Raw genomic sequence first — 16,760 nt, forward strand, 5'->3', positions numbered from 1 at the left:
CATTATGTATAACAGTACTTATGTACTTTTTTTTTGATCTTCACGGATTGAAGAAAACATTTTAAAACGTATCAAAGAAGAAACAATTATCAACAAGAAAAATAACTAAAACAATTTAAACCTATTAATGTAGGCCATTAGAATTTAGTAGTATGAATTATTAGTTTATTTGCCAATTTTAGTAAATTTATTTAAACAGTTTAAAGAAAACTACTATCATCTATTAATTATTAGTTTTGTCATTGGATATAGGTAAATAACAATAATAATTATAATAATTAGACAACATCAATAAATACGATAGAAACAAATAAATTAGTAGGACTTAAGTTGAAGAATTAGGTACTAAATTATCGTTTGTTCGATTTTAATATATTATAAATTATAATAAATTACTTTAAACATTAAAACATTAAAGTATCCAATAGGAAGAAAAATTGGACACTATTTTTAGATTACCCTGTAGCAAACAGAATTATTTTAATATTAAGTATTAGTAACTTCACAATTATGATATAAATATCATATTGTTCAACTATACATGTACTGCAAACGAAATATACTTAAAAACATTTTTTTTTTTTTTTTTTTTTTTATCTTATGTAATAAATATTATTTTATCAAATCTATTAAACGTCTAAAAATCGATAAAAATACATAATAATATTTTGTTTCAAGCCATTTATAGGTCTTATTTAATTACGTGTTGTGTTTAGGCACGAAAAACAATATAACATTAATATTACACCAATATGGCTAGACACGGTATTGGATTAACAGATAAATGCGTTTCCGGCGGTAGTATGCAGCAAAGCATAATATATTATTATTGTTATTATTATAACGATGTGATTGCTTCCGGTCCGTGTTCATCATATATTATATCCGATTGACGGTCGTGCAGCAATCATTGTTAAAAATCTAACGTCAGTATATATGTATAGCACAATATTTTGCTGTTTTTGTTTACAATTTAAAAACAATAGTAAAACAGCTCTACGTAATTATTTATAATTTTATAGCAAAACATGATGCTTATATATTATACATGATATAAGATTTTGCAACTAATTAAACAAGTGAGAAGGCACGGGTTCTATTATTAGTTATTACGCGTATACTATATAGAGATAGATAGTTGTGATAGTGCCATTCTCCTTATTTATCGTCTTGTCCGCCAAAATGTTAATTGTGTAATATTATAATAAGTGTGTATAAAAAGTAGTGATACAATTTAAAGATTAGACAAAAATTTATTAATATGTTACGCTGACAAGTTTCTTTTTTTAAAAAGCCAAAAAGAGTCGATGATCATTGCAGCAGGTGTCTAGCGAAGTTTTTCGATTTTGTATGTGGTTTTTTTTTGCTCTTTAAATTTAGTTATTTCTTGTTAGCCATCACAATGCGTTTATTTCGTCTGTCTACCAATTGAACAAGCTCGCCCGGGTTCTCGTGCCCACGCGCACATCGGACGAGCGAGGCTCGTTTCACAACACGGTATCCAACGTGTCTAGCGACTGGAGTATTCCCTCGTCCCGGCTACACCATTCGATCAACTCATCTAAAGTTACGTTGCCGTCATTGTTTTTATCAATTAACTGAAACAAACAAAACCGAGTAATGATTATTAATATTATTCCGTCTGAGTAATAAATTTGCTCCACATTCGTATAATAATATTAAGTTAACATTATTAATTATAAAAAATATGCTTTTATGGGTATTGCAATTTGCAGCGCGAATAATGATTGATATTGTGGCTTGGCGTGACACGTTGGCTGCTACTAGTTGCGGAATGCGACTGAGAGTAAGTAATGGCCACAGCTACTAGCTCCTGGATGGGTGACCATCCGGGATCATAGTGGTTAAAAACCTTGCCACACGGCACACATACACTTGTTTGCTATCAATCGTAATAATTGTAAAAAAAACAACCTACCGTACCAACCTTACCCCTACCACAGTTCATAACCCTTACAACAGCTAATGGCCCTAGTCACCGAACTTAAGTTCAATAAAAAATAATTGATATTGATAACAATATGCGCTTATTATTATATGTGAAAACCCGATGAAAATTTAAATAAAAATAAATATGTTTATTATAATTGTGTATTTTTAATACTTATACGTCATGATTAATCACAATAAATACATTAATTAGTGTTTTTATTAGTGTTGGATCCAATTATTATTCTATAAAAGTCTTGCTGTAAAGAGTAACACCACAGAATAAATTAAATTTTATTTATTCTGCGGTAACACAGTTGTTAACACTTTGCTCTCTGTTACCTTGTTTCTACATGCAATGATTAATAAATTCATAATACATTATAAACGTTCCTTTTTACGTTTGTAATTAAATAACAATTATTTCTGTTTGATATCATATTATTGGTTAACTGTTTTTTTTCTCAAAATAAAAAAAAAACCCATAAATATTCCTACATTTTATTTATTATTATAAAATTATGTAAATATTGTAAGTAATAAAATATTCCTATTGTATCTGGAATTTTTAACATAAAAACAAGTTTATTTTATTCATAACTTTTTTTTATTATACAAAAGCATATAACATAAAAATCATTTTTCTTTCTAATACTGGAACATTTTAATATTTTTCTGAAACTTGGCGCGTTATTGACTTTTATATGAATAATTCGTCGCGGTGTTATGATATTTTCTAAATTCTTTTTTGAATATCACATATTATAAACCGTTACTAGAACACTCGTTCATTTTTCAGTCAAACAATTTGATTATTAGTCAATTTGCACTGTCTCATCTTCGTTAGATGATGTTACTTTAGCACAATCTATGTTACTTTAGCACAATCTACCTCCGTCTTCCACTGTAGATACGGCGGTGTTTTTTCCATCCAGCTTATGTAATTGATTCGCATTGAATTTGGCAAAGTGTTATAGTATATAGTATATACCCAATTGGTTGGATATGGTTTTGAAATATCGATACAAACATAAATGGGCCGTGACCAATTGCTATCCCTCTGTAATCTTATATACACTCAGTTCTGAATTTATATATTGTTTGTCGCAAATGTTTGAAAACAATACGGTGCAACGTTGTCATCCGATCCCATAAACTTGTCGACGCTGATGTCTTAGATTTTCAGTTCTGGCATGCAATCGTATATCATTTTATGACCGTTGGCTGATAGAAACAGTTATTATGCAATCTTTCTGTTTACAAAGTTTCCGTACATGCAATCTATCGAGAATACTATTATCTGTTTGTATACGGCGTTGTCAACATCGGCTATTTTAAAATCGTTGTTGAAAGCATTAAATGGGCAAGCCGAACGTCTGCGCGTCCATGCTACCGTGGTTTAATCTGTACAATTCTTTGTGATAGAAAACGTATGGTTTTAGAAATTCATCTGTCTAACGTGATCAGATCGTTTTTGTAAATGACAGAATGACTATCAGCCGTGGATACGGTCGTGTTCCGAAACGGGTTGAAAGTGATATACGGTAACACGAATTCCATAATGTGTATTTTTCCGGATGACGTTGATTGGCTATTCGATTTTGCGAAAAAAAACCTAGGGTGAAATAACATTTGTGTTTGACGAGTTTATTCGTACAGAATTTGAGTGCACGTACAATCCATTTTTGTTGGTATGTAAAAACGATATGCCAGGTTAATGTATGAGAATAAACATTCCAACCCCGAAATAAAAATCTAAGGTTTAGAAACCAAACGCCGCGATAATTTTCCACTATTACGGACCACAATAGACAGAACGATACAAATGTTTTTAGTATAAATAATATACGTAGTATATGTAATAAATTATCTACGATATGTTTTAGATAATAATATAAAATTGAATAAGTATAATTTATTAAATTATATTGTAACAAAATTACTAAAATTGTTTGCATTACAATCACACGTGGTAATTGCGAGGATGATAAAATTACAATCTGTAAACAAATTTTATATTGTAAGTTAATAATAATGTATATTTATTTAAAACATTATGGCATAATCTTTAAGCGAAATTATATTTTAATTTGTATTTATTTAAAACATTTTTTTTATAATCTTTGAATTATATTAAAAGTTAATTGATAATGCATAAATATTCGGTTACATAATCATTTTTTTTTTTTTAATTAAATACAGGGAAACAATATTTATCAAATTACTAATTTAAATAATAGGTATGGTCTGTCCATTACCGGATAATATAAAACTACCTTAATTTTTTTTATGTTTATAACATTGCTCAAATTTATGTTCCACGACAAATTCTTTAAATTTTTCACCGTTTAAACGAAAATAATTGGTTAATAATATGATTTTATGACTATTTCAAATTTATTTTCATTGTAACAGATTGATAATTCTTTTTATCAATCTCGTGTACAAACTTGCAATTCTAGTCAATAGTTTTTCGTATTTTCTATCAGCAACCGTCTTACAACGGGATCGATCTTCAGATGAAATTGTTTCAAAACGATATATGTCAGTGTTGTATTATAAAAACAGTTTATGACTAAAAATATTTTTGATTTTTAAATTATTCATTCAATGCTTGAAAATTGACTCTCTCTAAGACGGATCGATTTTCGGAGGCGATATAGGTATGTTCAAGTTTTGTTCTTGATAGCGATTTTGAAGTTGAAGATGACGATAATGGTTTATTGTTAGATAGTTGTCCATGTTTGTAACTTTGTGAAGGTTTTTTAAAATAAAAATATTTTCTTCTGATGTGTATATTATACGAATAAAAAAAAAATGTAGTCAGTCAGTGTTCAGCAACACAGTGTTCCCATCAAGTACCGTTGGTCACGACAAGCGTGCTACCGACGAGCGATTGCTCGTTGTGAAACGATATTATACATCTGGTGTCAAATATCACAGACACCTGTTAACTTTTTCTCTAACCGTTGTAGTCTGTTTGCTCGGACAACCACCGCTGCTGCCGATGAGATATTACAAATAATTGAAATCAGTGTGTACTCATTGGCGACATTCGTGTACGTATGTCGCAAAATTTCGGTGTGAAAATGGGAGAAATTGGCCTCGGGACTGCCTCCGGGCGTTGATCGCTATATAGGCACGTAACCGGTGTGTTATCTTCTGAAATTGAGTCGATTATAGGTTGATGAAAAAACCAGCCGACACCAATGAGTATTTTATGATCTTGTATTGTTTGAAATCTATCATATTTTATTGCTTATAGCGTTGTCGCTGAATACAAAACTGTTGTCGTATAAATTCGGGACCGGCTCAAGTGGTAGGCGACATAGACCTACACCTAGAGTGACATTTTTCACAGGTTACATTAAAAAATTTTGTGTAATAGATAATTTTTAAAAATTTTACATGTAAAGGGCGGCCAAACTCAAATTTGCCTAGTGGTGTTTAAACGCTTGAGTCGGGCCAAAGTGATTCAAAAATCAAAATTCAATAATTTGAATTTGAAGGTACTTAAATAAATATAGTAAAATTATTTTGTATACTACCCAAGGTGTATAAATATGTAAAAATTATTGCAAAATATTATTAGGCATATACTTAAAATAATGTAAAAGAAGACAAAATATAGTTTTTATCTTAAAAATTATGATATTTTGTAACTAATCATTATATAGTATATTTAATGACCTAATTATAAAATTATTAACCTATATGTGGTCATTAAAACGTACAACGTTAAAAATAATATGATAATAAATCAATAAACATACAAATTTAATTTTTTTTTTCATCGAGTTATACCATGGTATTAACAACATCAGTTAAATTACAATCTATTGATTACAAAAATGTCATAATTATTTGTTCATATTTGCTCGTTAATTGGAAGTTTGAAAGCCTTTTTTTATAAGCAATATTTATTGAATTATATTTACACAGTATTTTTAATATTATAATAGCTTTAGTTCCACTAATTACATGTTATGAAATCCATAAATAAATTTTTAATAATAATACAACTCATAACTCATTGTGTAAACAAAAAAAAAAGTTGCCTTAGATTATGTCTTAAATATTTAAAAAAATTATCCAAAGGATAATGAACTACAAAATAAAATCGAGAATATCGCTAAGTGTTTAAATTTTTTGTTCTTTAACAGGTTACTACATGTAATAACTTTACAGTTAGGTATTCATACAATATAAATATATACAAAATTATAATTATTACTATAATTTTAAATAATTATAGATATTTTATTAAATGCGGAACAATTACTGTAGACAAAAAGATAGATTTATAAATATGAATTATTTTACATTGACTTATATTTGATTTCCTGTTTTTTTTTCCAATGCGCTCTGAAAGAAGTATTTCTCATTCAAAAATAATAATAATAACATCATTGTAATTGGTTCTTTTACGAGGTTTGAGAGTTTTCTGTTGGGCATGTTTTGATAGAAACTAGGTCACGTGCAGGCCGTTTAAGTCGGTATATACAAACACGAATTATTTCGTATATAATATGTCATTTCATAAGAGTTCTGTGAAAATTAGAATTTTGGCCTACTATTTTGATTTTTAAACCGCTGTGCGCGGCGTCACCGGCGTTTGGGCTGGTGAACGTTAACCAAATTGCTGTTTATCAGCTCGATCGGTGTACCGGCAAGGGCCGCTCAACGGTCTCGGACCCACTGAACGTCACAAACCATAGGAATTTAGTTCGATAACTATCGGTCCGGTCGTGGCGCTTTGACGCGGACGCATCCACCAGTGCCACATTGAGCAAACGTTGGGATACGTGGTCAGATGTCGTGGACGCCACGTCCGCGGTGGCGGCGGAGGCGGCCGTCGCGCGGCACACGCGTGCTGCACGATGCACGCGACCAACGCGATACGGCTCCGGCTGCACCGAACTGGACCACGAACGATTGTTCGTACCGTTCGCGGTCGCCGTCACCCAAAACTGGCCGGGCGCGCACCGAACGGTGTAAATCGATTGGACGGCCACGGGTTGGCCGTCTCCGACGTTGCCGCTCGCTCCCGCAGCTGCGAACAGCTCGCGCAACTGTGGCCAGCCCGTGACCACGATTCGCGGGCCGTCCACTCACTTGCGTGTACCTACTGGCTACTGCGCGCGGTCTCCGAGTACAACTGCCACGCGTCTTCCGGCTAGTTGTACGGCGCGGTGCAATACCTTCCGGCCACTTCGCGGCCGACGACAATCACGTCGTGGTCGTCGCTGTACGACTCGTCGGGCGGCCCGCCACTTCCGCCGCTGCTATTCACGTCTTCCGTCTGACACGTTTTCTCTTCGTATTATGGCCCTCTGTCACCGCTGTCGCAGACGCCGACGCTGCTGTTCCCCAAATCTTCCGTTTGACCTGATTTGTCTTCGAACTTGCTCTGTGCATCAACGAATTCCATCGGTCCTCGTCCTTTCTCGGCCGATTTGTGTTCTTTTGTACCTTTGGTCTGTTTACGGCGATACACCCCTCGCAACATCCCACAAAAGCTTTAAAGAACTTCCTTAGATTCTTCATAGTATTTTTTTTTTTTTTTTTTATATTGCAGGTGTATCTGAACTTATAAACTGTAACTGTAATGCAATTAACTGGTCTACAAACTGAAATAAATATTTAATGTAGTGATCGTTCGTTCGCACAATTTTTGTTGTCATCGTCATAGCAATGTTATTATTTATTTTTGTTACTAGCTAGCGGATATGTCTCGAATTTAAAACGATATTTTAACATATTGTCATTTTACCTTTTGCGAGCTCCTTGACTTAATTTATCACAATTTCGTTACCCGTTTTTTTTTTCCATTGAACAGTTGAAAATAAATATACATTCTTAATTTTCCATAAAAAATTCAAAATAATTGTAATTAAAAAAAAACAATAATAATTGGTCGCTGATTAATCGGCAAACATGTTTTTGCTTAATACTTCGCCATGGTTCTGAGTCAGAACTTCCGACCTGATTTTTATAGTGAATGGTTGTAACTAATCAAAAGTGTGTCGATGTATCTACGTATGATATAAAACTTAACTGTGTATTATTTGTTTTCACGTACTATATTATGTTATTTAGCTGTAGTTTGACATAACACTTTTTTATGATGTATACAATTTATAGATTATCGACTTATAATCGCTCTGTAATCGTATGCGCTCACATCTATAGATAATCTATATTCTATCGGCCTTAGTCATCTAAAAAATGTTCTATAACAATATTAATATATATCTACTATATTACATCACACACATTTTCATTAGACTAGTGAGTCGTGTTATGCCGGTAACCGTAAAAAACAGCAGGTTGACTTATTCTAAAATATATTTAAGTTTAACGATTTTCCTATGTAAAACGAGATTTTTAACGAAATTACAGTTATATACAATTTTTTATTTTTCATCGATATAAATATATATATTATTATATTTCTACACTATTGTTTTTACGCATTACCGTAGAGACTTACTCGTAATCGTAGAATTTTCTACTATGTACTCGTAACTGATAATCTGTATCTGAGAATTGAATTGCGTGTTTTATAGGTATTGATAGTTATAAGATTTAAATGTTTAATTAGACAAAGTAGTTCTGAACCGTCAGCCGTCTGATACACACATGTTTTATTGTCTCGTGACTCGCTATGCCAATTTGTGTGCTAGTACAGCACTTACAATGATTATTAAACAAAAGTAGTACTATATTGATATCATCAATGAAATAACTATAATAACTTCTTAATTAGTTTTTTTATTACGCATTTGTACAAAGCGTACAAAATACGAATGCATACTAGTTTTTGTAACTCCAAAATAACTGTTATTTTTAACAATTTAATTACTGTTCAGTTTTGTAACAAAGTTCACATCGATTGTTGTCTCTTTATCTGAGGACCGTCAACGATGGCCTGATAATAATATAATCACTTAAGTATCGACTACACACAAATTGGGTCTGGATATAAAAAATTTAAAAAGTGGGTACATGAATAATTGTGTCCGTCTGAATCTAAACGATTACATGATTAGCGTCTGGCCTTATCTAAATTACTAGATGAATTGCGTCCGGTTTTATTTAAAGAGTACACGAACGTACTTTAAAGCAGATAATAATTTTAGTTTTGTTTAGATTATGTTTTTGTTGTATTTTTGTAAAATAAAACTTAAAACGTTAATTTAATATTTATAACGTCTTCTCTTCAAGTTAAATATTATTATTGGGTGACTTTTTAATCAAGCTCCTCCGTGCAATTTCATTTTTCACATATACTTATTATGCTTCTCAGCATATGTTATATAAATCGTTTAACAATAAAAAGAAATTATATAAAGTAGATATGTAAATAAAATGTTAGAAACATAATATTAGTACATCAAGTTTAGGTAAGTAAATAGTATACTCATATAATTTATAATAGTATTTATTATTTAAATGTATTATTCTTTGTTTCTAAATCTTAACTCGTTTTTAAATAATAACGATAATTAGTAACTTACATGAAAAATTCGGTCAACGTGGTCTTTCGCAGATTGATCATCTGTTTGTGGATCAGTATGTCTCCCTAGCATGCTATAAATGGAATGTACTACGTCTTGCATTTCTTTTTTTGTTATAACTCCGTCTTTATTGAGATCATACAAGCCAAAAATCCAGTGGAGTTTTTCTTGAACACTTCCTCGAGAAACTTTTGACAGTATGGCCAAAAAATCCTATAATAAAAATAATGCATTGAGTTAATTAAATTAAATTTTCAATAATATATGTATTGTTAAGTTATTTAGTTACTATATAAAGATATGAAATCTGTCAGATTAATGTATGGATATTCGGGGTCTCACAAAGTTAATCTTCGTGTATACTATACAATTTAGAATATATTATAAAGCTTCTTACTTTTTATTATTGTAGTATTCCTCTACAAACATTCTGCCCAAATTTTAAAACTTATTATATAGTTTGTTACATAAGATAATAAATATGAAGTATTTTTTTTTTAACGTTGCTAAAATACTTTTAATTTTTTACATTATCATATAATAGCTTTTAATAATATTTGCAGAATGTTTTTTAAATATCGTTACTAAAGATTATGATTTAAAATTAAAATAAGTTTAATGTAATAAATTACTGTAATGAATACAGTCATCCGAAAACAAATATACCAATACATAAAATAATACATGATTATTATTCGGTTTAACGGACACGCTATGTCATTGAAAAGTGTAGCACAGTAATTCGTTATAGGGATCCTGGGTATACATATATATTCTTTTGAAAATCAGTAACGAGTATATTATAACAAAAATAATAACTTTTCCAATACGTGACAGTCACATAAAACTACGTTATATACATGACTGGCATTTAATAAAAGAATTATTATCATCAATTGTACCATTAAGGATAGGCACCTATGCAGGGTGATGAGTGATCTAAACTTTAATCATGCTAATGTAGACGCGTAATACAATTATTAATATTGAATAATGTATATATTAAACCTAATAAAAATAAAATATTATCATGAAAATGAAATTTTTAAACTCATTTCAATTTTTGTTCTAAGGTATTTTTATGTTATTTTACACAATTTATAGTATTGTAAAGCAAACGTTTATTACTACATATCTACACATTAGACGACTATAACAAACTTTTTCATTACATGTTTAATTCAATATATTTCGCTCACAAACACCACATTTATAACTTAACCATTCACGTTAGTTTTTAGTTACAAACTAATTAGAATAATAAACAACTATTGGTTCGTAAATGACATTATAACGGCAATAGCTAAATTACCAATAAATTATCCTGCATATTTATTAATGAAAAACCACGAGCTGCGTGTATTATTATTAATGATATGACTTATTTTGGATTAAAACTTTATAGAAGTGATAATATTAAATTACAATTCACTATTATCGAATTATTTATTTTTTTTTTAATGATACGACTACTTAGAAGATTTCTGATAATCTTATCAATACATTTTATAAGAAAAATATTTCAAATCAAAAACAATTTTAAAAGCAATGTAGTGCAAATACCAAAATTCATCGCACATTTAGTTATTACCGTTAAATATTAATGGGCTCATTTAATATAGGTTCTTATTTGTATTTATTGATTTTCGTTATTATATACATTATTCAACTGAGCCATAACGCCTATAACAGGAATAACAGGATATTCTGATACCAGCTATTGGGCATTTGTCTCGCTTCGCTTAAACCGGCGTAGGATAGTAATTATACATTTGAATTCAATGATAAATAATTGCACTTGAAAAATAGTTCTTTAGAAACATTAAAACTTTAAAATATGTACCTTTTTGTTTTTAATTTTTAAATTACTTATTCCAATAATAGCCTATCAAAAATGATTTTACGTGTGTCGAATGGATAAAAATTAATATTTTAAAAATGAAAAAATATTCTCAACTTACAAAATATATGAAAACCGTCTTAATAAAACTAGAAATTTTACGATAATCTGATTTTAATTTAAAAAAGGGTTAGTTTAACCTACCTAATTTGTAGAATTTTTTATTTTACACATATTATGGAATATCCTACTAAAAAAATAACTCAGCATTATATAAATATAATTTAATCATAAAATAAAATAAAAAATGTTCAAATATAAATATTTATATAAAAAAACGAATGAACTAATGTAAATGTCATTGTAATAAAAAAGTTTAATAATACACAAATAAATATTTAGTGAAATATTCATATTATTATTTCAGTTTTATAATAAAAATTATGTTGTTTATTTTATAATAACTGTAATAAATTATTTGTCTACAGCTAATGCTAGAAAAACTAATTAAAACATTTTTAATTTTAAATAAATTTTATAAAAAAAGGTTGGTAAAGATCTTAGTTTTATTGTAGTTAACTGTTAGTTGTAGTGTAAGTTAGATTTCTTTAGTTAATTAAATTTCTTGAGCGAAAAATAGCTTTTAATGAAGTACAGTTGTTCAAAATAAAAATAAATAAATTATCCAAACAGATTATATTTCATTTTAATCATATAATTTTACACTCTGCTTGTTTAAATTACTGAACGCTTTATTAAAATATAAAAATGCAGTATACTTTATTTAATATCTATATTTTACACTAAACACGTCATATAAGTATTACGTATATTTTTCATGAAATATAATATTGTTATAAATTTTATTATTAAAATAAATATGAATTCTTATTCCGAATACCTATAATATACATATTATACATATAAGTATTTTTAATAAGAAAATTATTGTTTTCATGATAGTTTGTGTTAACTTTTTAATTAAAACGATCCTTATTTGTAATACGGTTTACATTTTTTTTATTACCAACTAATTTAGTTATCAATATTAAAATAAATAAAACTATTTTTTTGATTATTTAAATTTTAAATATATGAATTTGAAATAATATAACATTTTTAAATTATAAATAATATTTATTATTAAATTATCTATGTATATAAATAATATCATAAAGTTGTATTTTTATTATATTTATTGGCTTTAGTTAAGGAGTATTAAAATTTTTATAGGTATCCGACCTCAATGGAATTCCAAGACTTCGAGAGAAAATTAAAATCTAGACAATAGTTATTTATTGAAAAAATATCGTAAAAATAAATTGAAATTCCTTTGAGTACTTCGGTAACACATATAAAATTTATTATGAAGTTTATTTTTGAATAAAACCGGGTACGCTAAAGTATATGCACATTTAAGTATAAAAAATTAAATTAAATAAAATACAATTACACACAATTATTAACATTAATTGTAAACAAATATTTTATTTAGTGGTTAATATCACTTAGAACTTACAAGCCTTATTATTTAAATGTCTATTTAATTAATAATAACAATTAAAAAAAGAAAATTGAAATCAGTTTTATATTGTAAACTACATTTTAAATAATTAATAATATATTTAAACATAAGTGAAGTGGGGTAATTTTAAGCAATTGCTGCAAATATAAATATAATGTTCTTTAAAGGAAAAATAAAAATTAGATAGGTACCAGTATAATTTTTTAATTAATTGTATAAGAAATGTGAAAAAGTATGAGAAAAAAAAATAAAATTTTTAACAATTATAATTGTTAATTTCACTATTAAAAAATTGTATTTACATTTATTTAAAATTAATAAACTAGTTTAATTTTAATTTCGTATATGTTGCTTCCAGACACTTTCGTATGATATAATTTATAACTTTTTATAATATATATAAAACATTTTTGTTTTCTTTTATAGCAAGATTTATTTTATTTTAAAATAATTTTAAGACTTGACAACAGTTTTTCAAGTACATCAAGTATCTATGTTAACACTGTATAAAATTTTAAGCGAATATATTAAAAGGTTTCCTTTTCATAATGGTTAAAAATCATTGATAAGAAACTTCAGGTATTTCTAGTTCGTTTTCAATTTTGAAATGAATTAAAAAAGTTTTTCTTTTGATTTTTCGATTGAAAATATAAATTAAAAAAAGAATCCACGTTAACATTAAAAAAACGAGAGATGATTTTACAAATATATCAAATGTATTCACAAATATGCAACAGAGATAAATAAATGAAGGGAGAAAGTAAGATGAAAAAAGTATTATTTTTTTTTTTAAATTAAATTTTTTTTAAAACTACTAGTATACTCACCTTAACGGATCACATTGATTTTTTTTTTTAGAAAAAAAAAATTAAGTATTATAGTTTATAGCTAATTTCTTGATTCCACTAATAAATTAATAATGAATAAGATATTATAAATATTATAAGTGTAAATATAAAATCTAAAGTAAAAGTAAAGAATTAAAAATGAAATATGTGCGACAAATACTATAAGTACACATATTATTATTATTGAAACATAATAATATTATGTTTTACTTGGCATAGTTTCTAAATATATATATATTTTTTTAAAACTACTTTTAATTTTGTCGATTTAATAGAAACTACACATTATAAGTATTTTACGAAAATCCGGCGCCTAATTAAAATTTTTTTGGTTAGAGAATTTTTTAATTTCTGTATAATTTTATGTGCATTCAACTTATATATTTTTATCAATATTCAGATAAATACTATTTAGGATTTATATTTTAATCAGATATTGTAATATAAAGATTTTTGTTTTATGGCTAAAACTTTATACGCAAAATTTAATTACCTCGAAACTAATTTTTCCAGTTTGATTTCTCTTGATTGTATTGAACACATATTGGGCATATTGTGAGGCATCTAAAATAAATGATAATTATAAATTAATTCACACTAAATCATTATGAAAAATAATTTAAAATTAGACATAGATACATCTTATAGTTGAAAATTAGTACAAATAATAAATAAAGTTTAGGAGCTAATTAGTAAGTAATAATTATACAGTGTAAAATAAAAATTACATATCATTTTTAAACTAATGCACTTCTCACTCTACTTAGAATAGAATTAAAAAAATATAGAAACATAAATTTCAAAATTATGATGTTAAATCGTGTTTATCGTCATTGATTAGTGTGCTATTGAATACTATAATATGTGAACATGATGTGATGTATGTTTAGTTTAGATGATTTGAATCAGATTAATTTATTAATGAGATATTAATACAATAAATTCCTGATGGATTTTAACACGCTTTTTGATACTTTAAGATTTAAAATTAATTACTCTTTCTTTAAAATATAAATAACTATATAGGGGTTTCCAACATAAATATGTGTTCGCGAGCCATATGGATAAATACAATAATATTAAGAGGTAAAAAGTTTATAAATACATTTTATGTAATAATTTGATAATTTTTTATAAAATAATAATAATAAAAAAAAAAATTAAAATTCATAATAATAATAATAATGATAAGTAAATTTTATTCAATAAAACAAACACAAGTTGCAAGTTGGCGACCTCATAGAATTTTGTATATAAAAGAAATTAAATTTAGAATATTGTGGAAAAAATTATCTAAATTATAATTATGTAACATAAATATTGTACTAAGTATTCATACAGTAAATTCATGTGTATTTATGTTCTTTCCGCCTTAAAATTATTACCAGTTAGTATACAAATACATTGTATGTTAAAAATATTTAATAAAATATATTTTTTTGTAATACCGATTAATATTTATATATTATATTAATTTATTTACTAACCACCTTGGGGAAAAAATTGTGAGAATATGTGTTTGAACGAATCTTCATCTACCATACCAGTAGGACACTCCTAAAACAAAATGTACATATAAATTATATATTTAAAGAAATGTAATTAACTAAAAAGTAAACAAAAATAATCATAGTTCAGATTTTTGGACTTTGAAATTTAATTCCTAATTACATTGCATTACATGAGTAGACATATGAATTTATTTCATAATTTTATAATTTACAAGAATATATGCCAATTAACAACAAAATTAAAAAATTTATAAAAGTAAAATTTCTAACTAGAGACATATATATGTACATCCATGATTTGTATTTAAAGGTTATTTCTAGAAAATTTTGTTCTTGATAGTTGAAAAGCTCATAATGCTTTAAGTTTTGGTTTAAAATTGAATTAAGCATAAATTTTATTGTAGAAAAATATTTTTTCCAAATATCATTGTAGTTATTTAAGTTCATGAAATATAGAAAAAAATATTAAATAATTAGAAACATAAAAATGTATAAGATCGCATACAAATTGATAAAAAATATCTTAATAATATAGACACATGTTTATGAATAATTTTTAATTACTAATAAAAATAAATTTATTTATTAATTTTTACCAATTAAATATTTGTTTTAAAATTAAATCTAGTAATCTTAATAAGATTGCCAATTATTGTATGTCTAAAAATAAGATTGTTTATAAGTAATCAAAATAGCACTTTATTATCATACAAATGATTAACTTAATTAATGCGATGAGCTCTATGCTTTTATCTTTAAAGCTCGGTATTATTCAGCTATTAATCATTATGTCTTACGAAAATGCAAGGACGCAAGAAAAATGTTTTCCTTTGTTAGTCATATACTCCTATAGTTGAAATATTAAAATTAATTTTCTTAAACCTACCGCCTCAAAATACCAAGTAAAAATAAATGTCAAAACTTAACATCTTACGAACATACCTGTTTAAAACCTCTATAAATTAGTTGAATTTCTTTTTTATTGAATTTGGTAATTTTTGTGAGTTTTGTTAACTCTTCTGGTCTGTACCTTGATACGTGTATATTGAATTCATCAATATCTTCTTCTGTAACACAAATAGAAAACAAATGAGTGACAAAATATTTTTTATTTATTCTCATATATATATAGGCAGAATAGTTGAATTAATCACGCGAATTACAATGGTATTAATCATAATGTGTAAAACTAAATTATTTAAAATCATTAAAATAATTCTAGAGTAATTTGTTTAATATTTAGTATTCATGAAATAGCACCGATATCCGCAAAATAATATGTTACATACGATATTTTATTAAGAATTTATTTTATCTAGGTACTAGTAAAAAGTTTACTTTAATTGAAATATTTATCACTAGGTGTTGGATATTATTTTATATTTAATACAAGTTGCCTTTAAACTTAGTCATTATGATTGAAAGATGAGAGCATTTTTAACTGAACAATAATTTAAATTTTTATTGGAAAACATTTTGCATATAATATAGGTAGCACTAATATTTTATGTGATGATTTTTATTGAAAACATAATTTAAAAAAATGATTAAATAGATAAGAATTTA

At 26.9% G+C, this 16,760-nt stretch overlaps 1 protein-coding gene across 3 annotated transcripts in view; it reads right to left on the reverse strand.

Moving 5' to 3' along the window:
- Positions 1–637: 637 nt before the first annotated feature.
- Positions 638–16,760, reverse strand: part of LOC112594070 (Kv channel-interacting protein 2-like) — a 276,882-nt gene continuing 260,759 nt past the window's right edge. For all 3 annotated transcript variants that reach the window (XM_025338686.1, XM_025338687.1, XM_025338689.1), the window contains 5 exons: positions 16,137–16,261; positions 15,171–15,240; positions 14,177–14,247; positions 9,471–9,683; positions 638–1,598 (listed from right to left, as the gene is read on the reverse strand). In XM_025338686.1, the coding sequence (XP_025194471.1) occupies positions 1,488–1,598; positions 9,471–9,683; positions 14,177–14,247; positions 15,171–15,240; positions 16,137–16,261 (590 nt within the window). In that variant the 3' untranslated portion in view covers positions 638–1,487. The remainder of the gene's footprint in view (positions 1,599–9,470; positions 9,684–14,176; positions 14,248–15,170; positions 15,241–16,136; positions 16,262–16,760) is intronic.

Source organism: Melanaphis sacchari, unplaced genomic scaffold (assembly GCF_002803265.2).
Source record: "Melanaphis sacchari strain LSU unplaced genomic scaffold, SCAv2.0 Contig21_pilon_pilon, whole genome shotgun sequence".
Classification (NCBI taxonomy): Eukaryota; Metazoa; Arthropoda; class Insecta; order Hemiptera; family Aphididae; genus Melanaphis; species Melanaphis sacchari.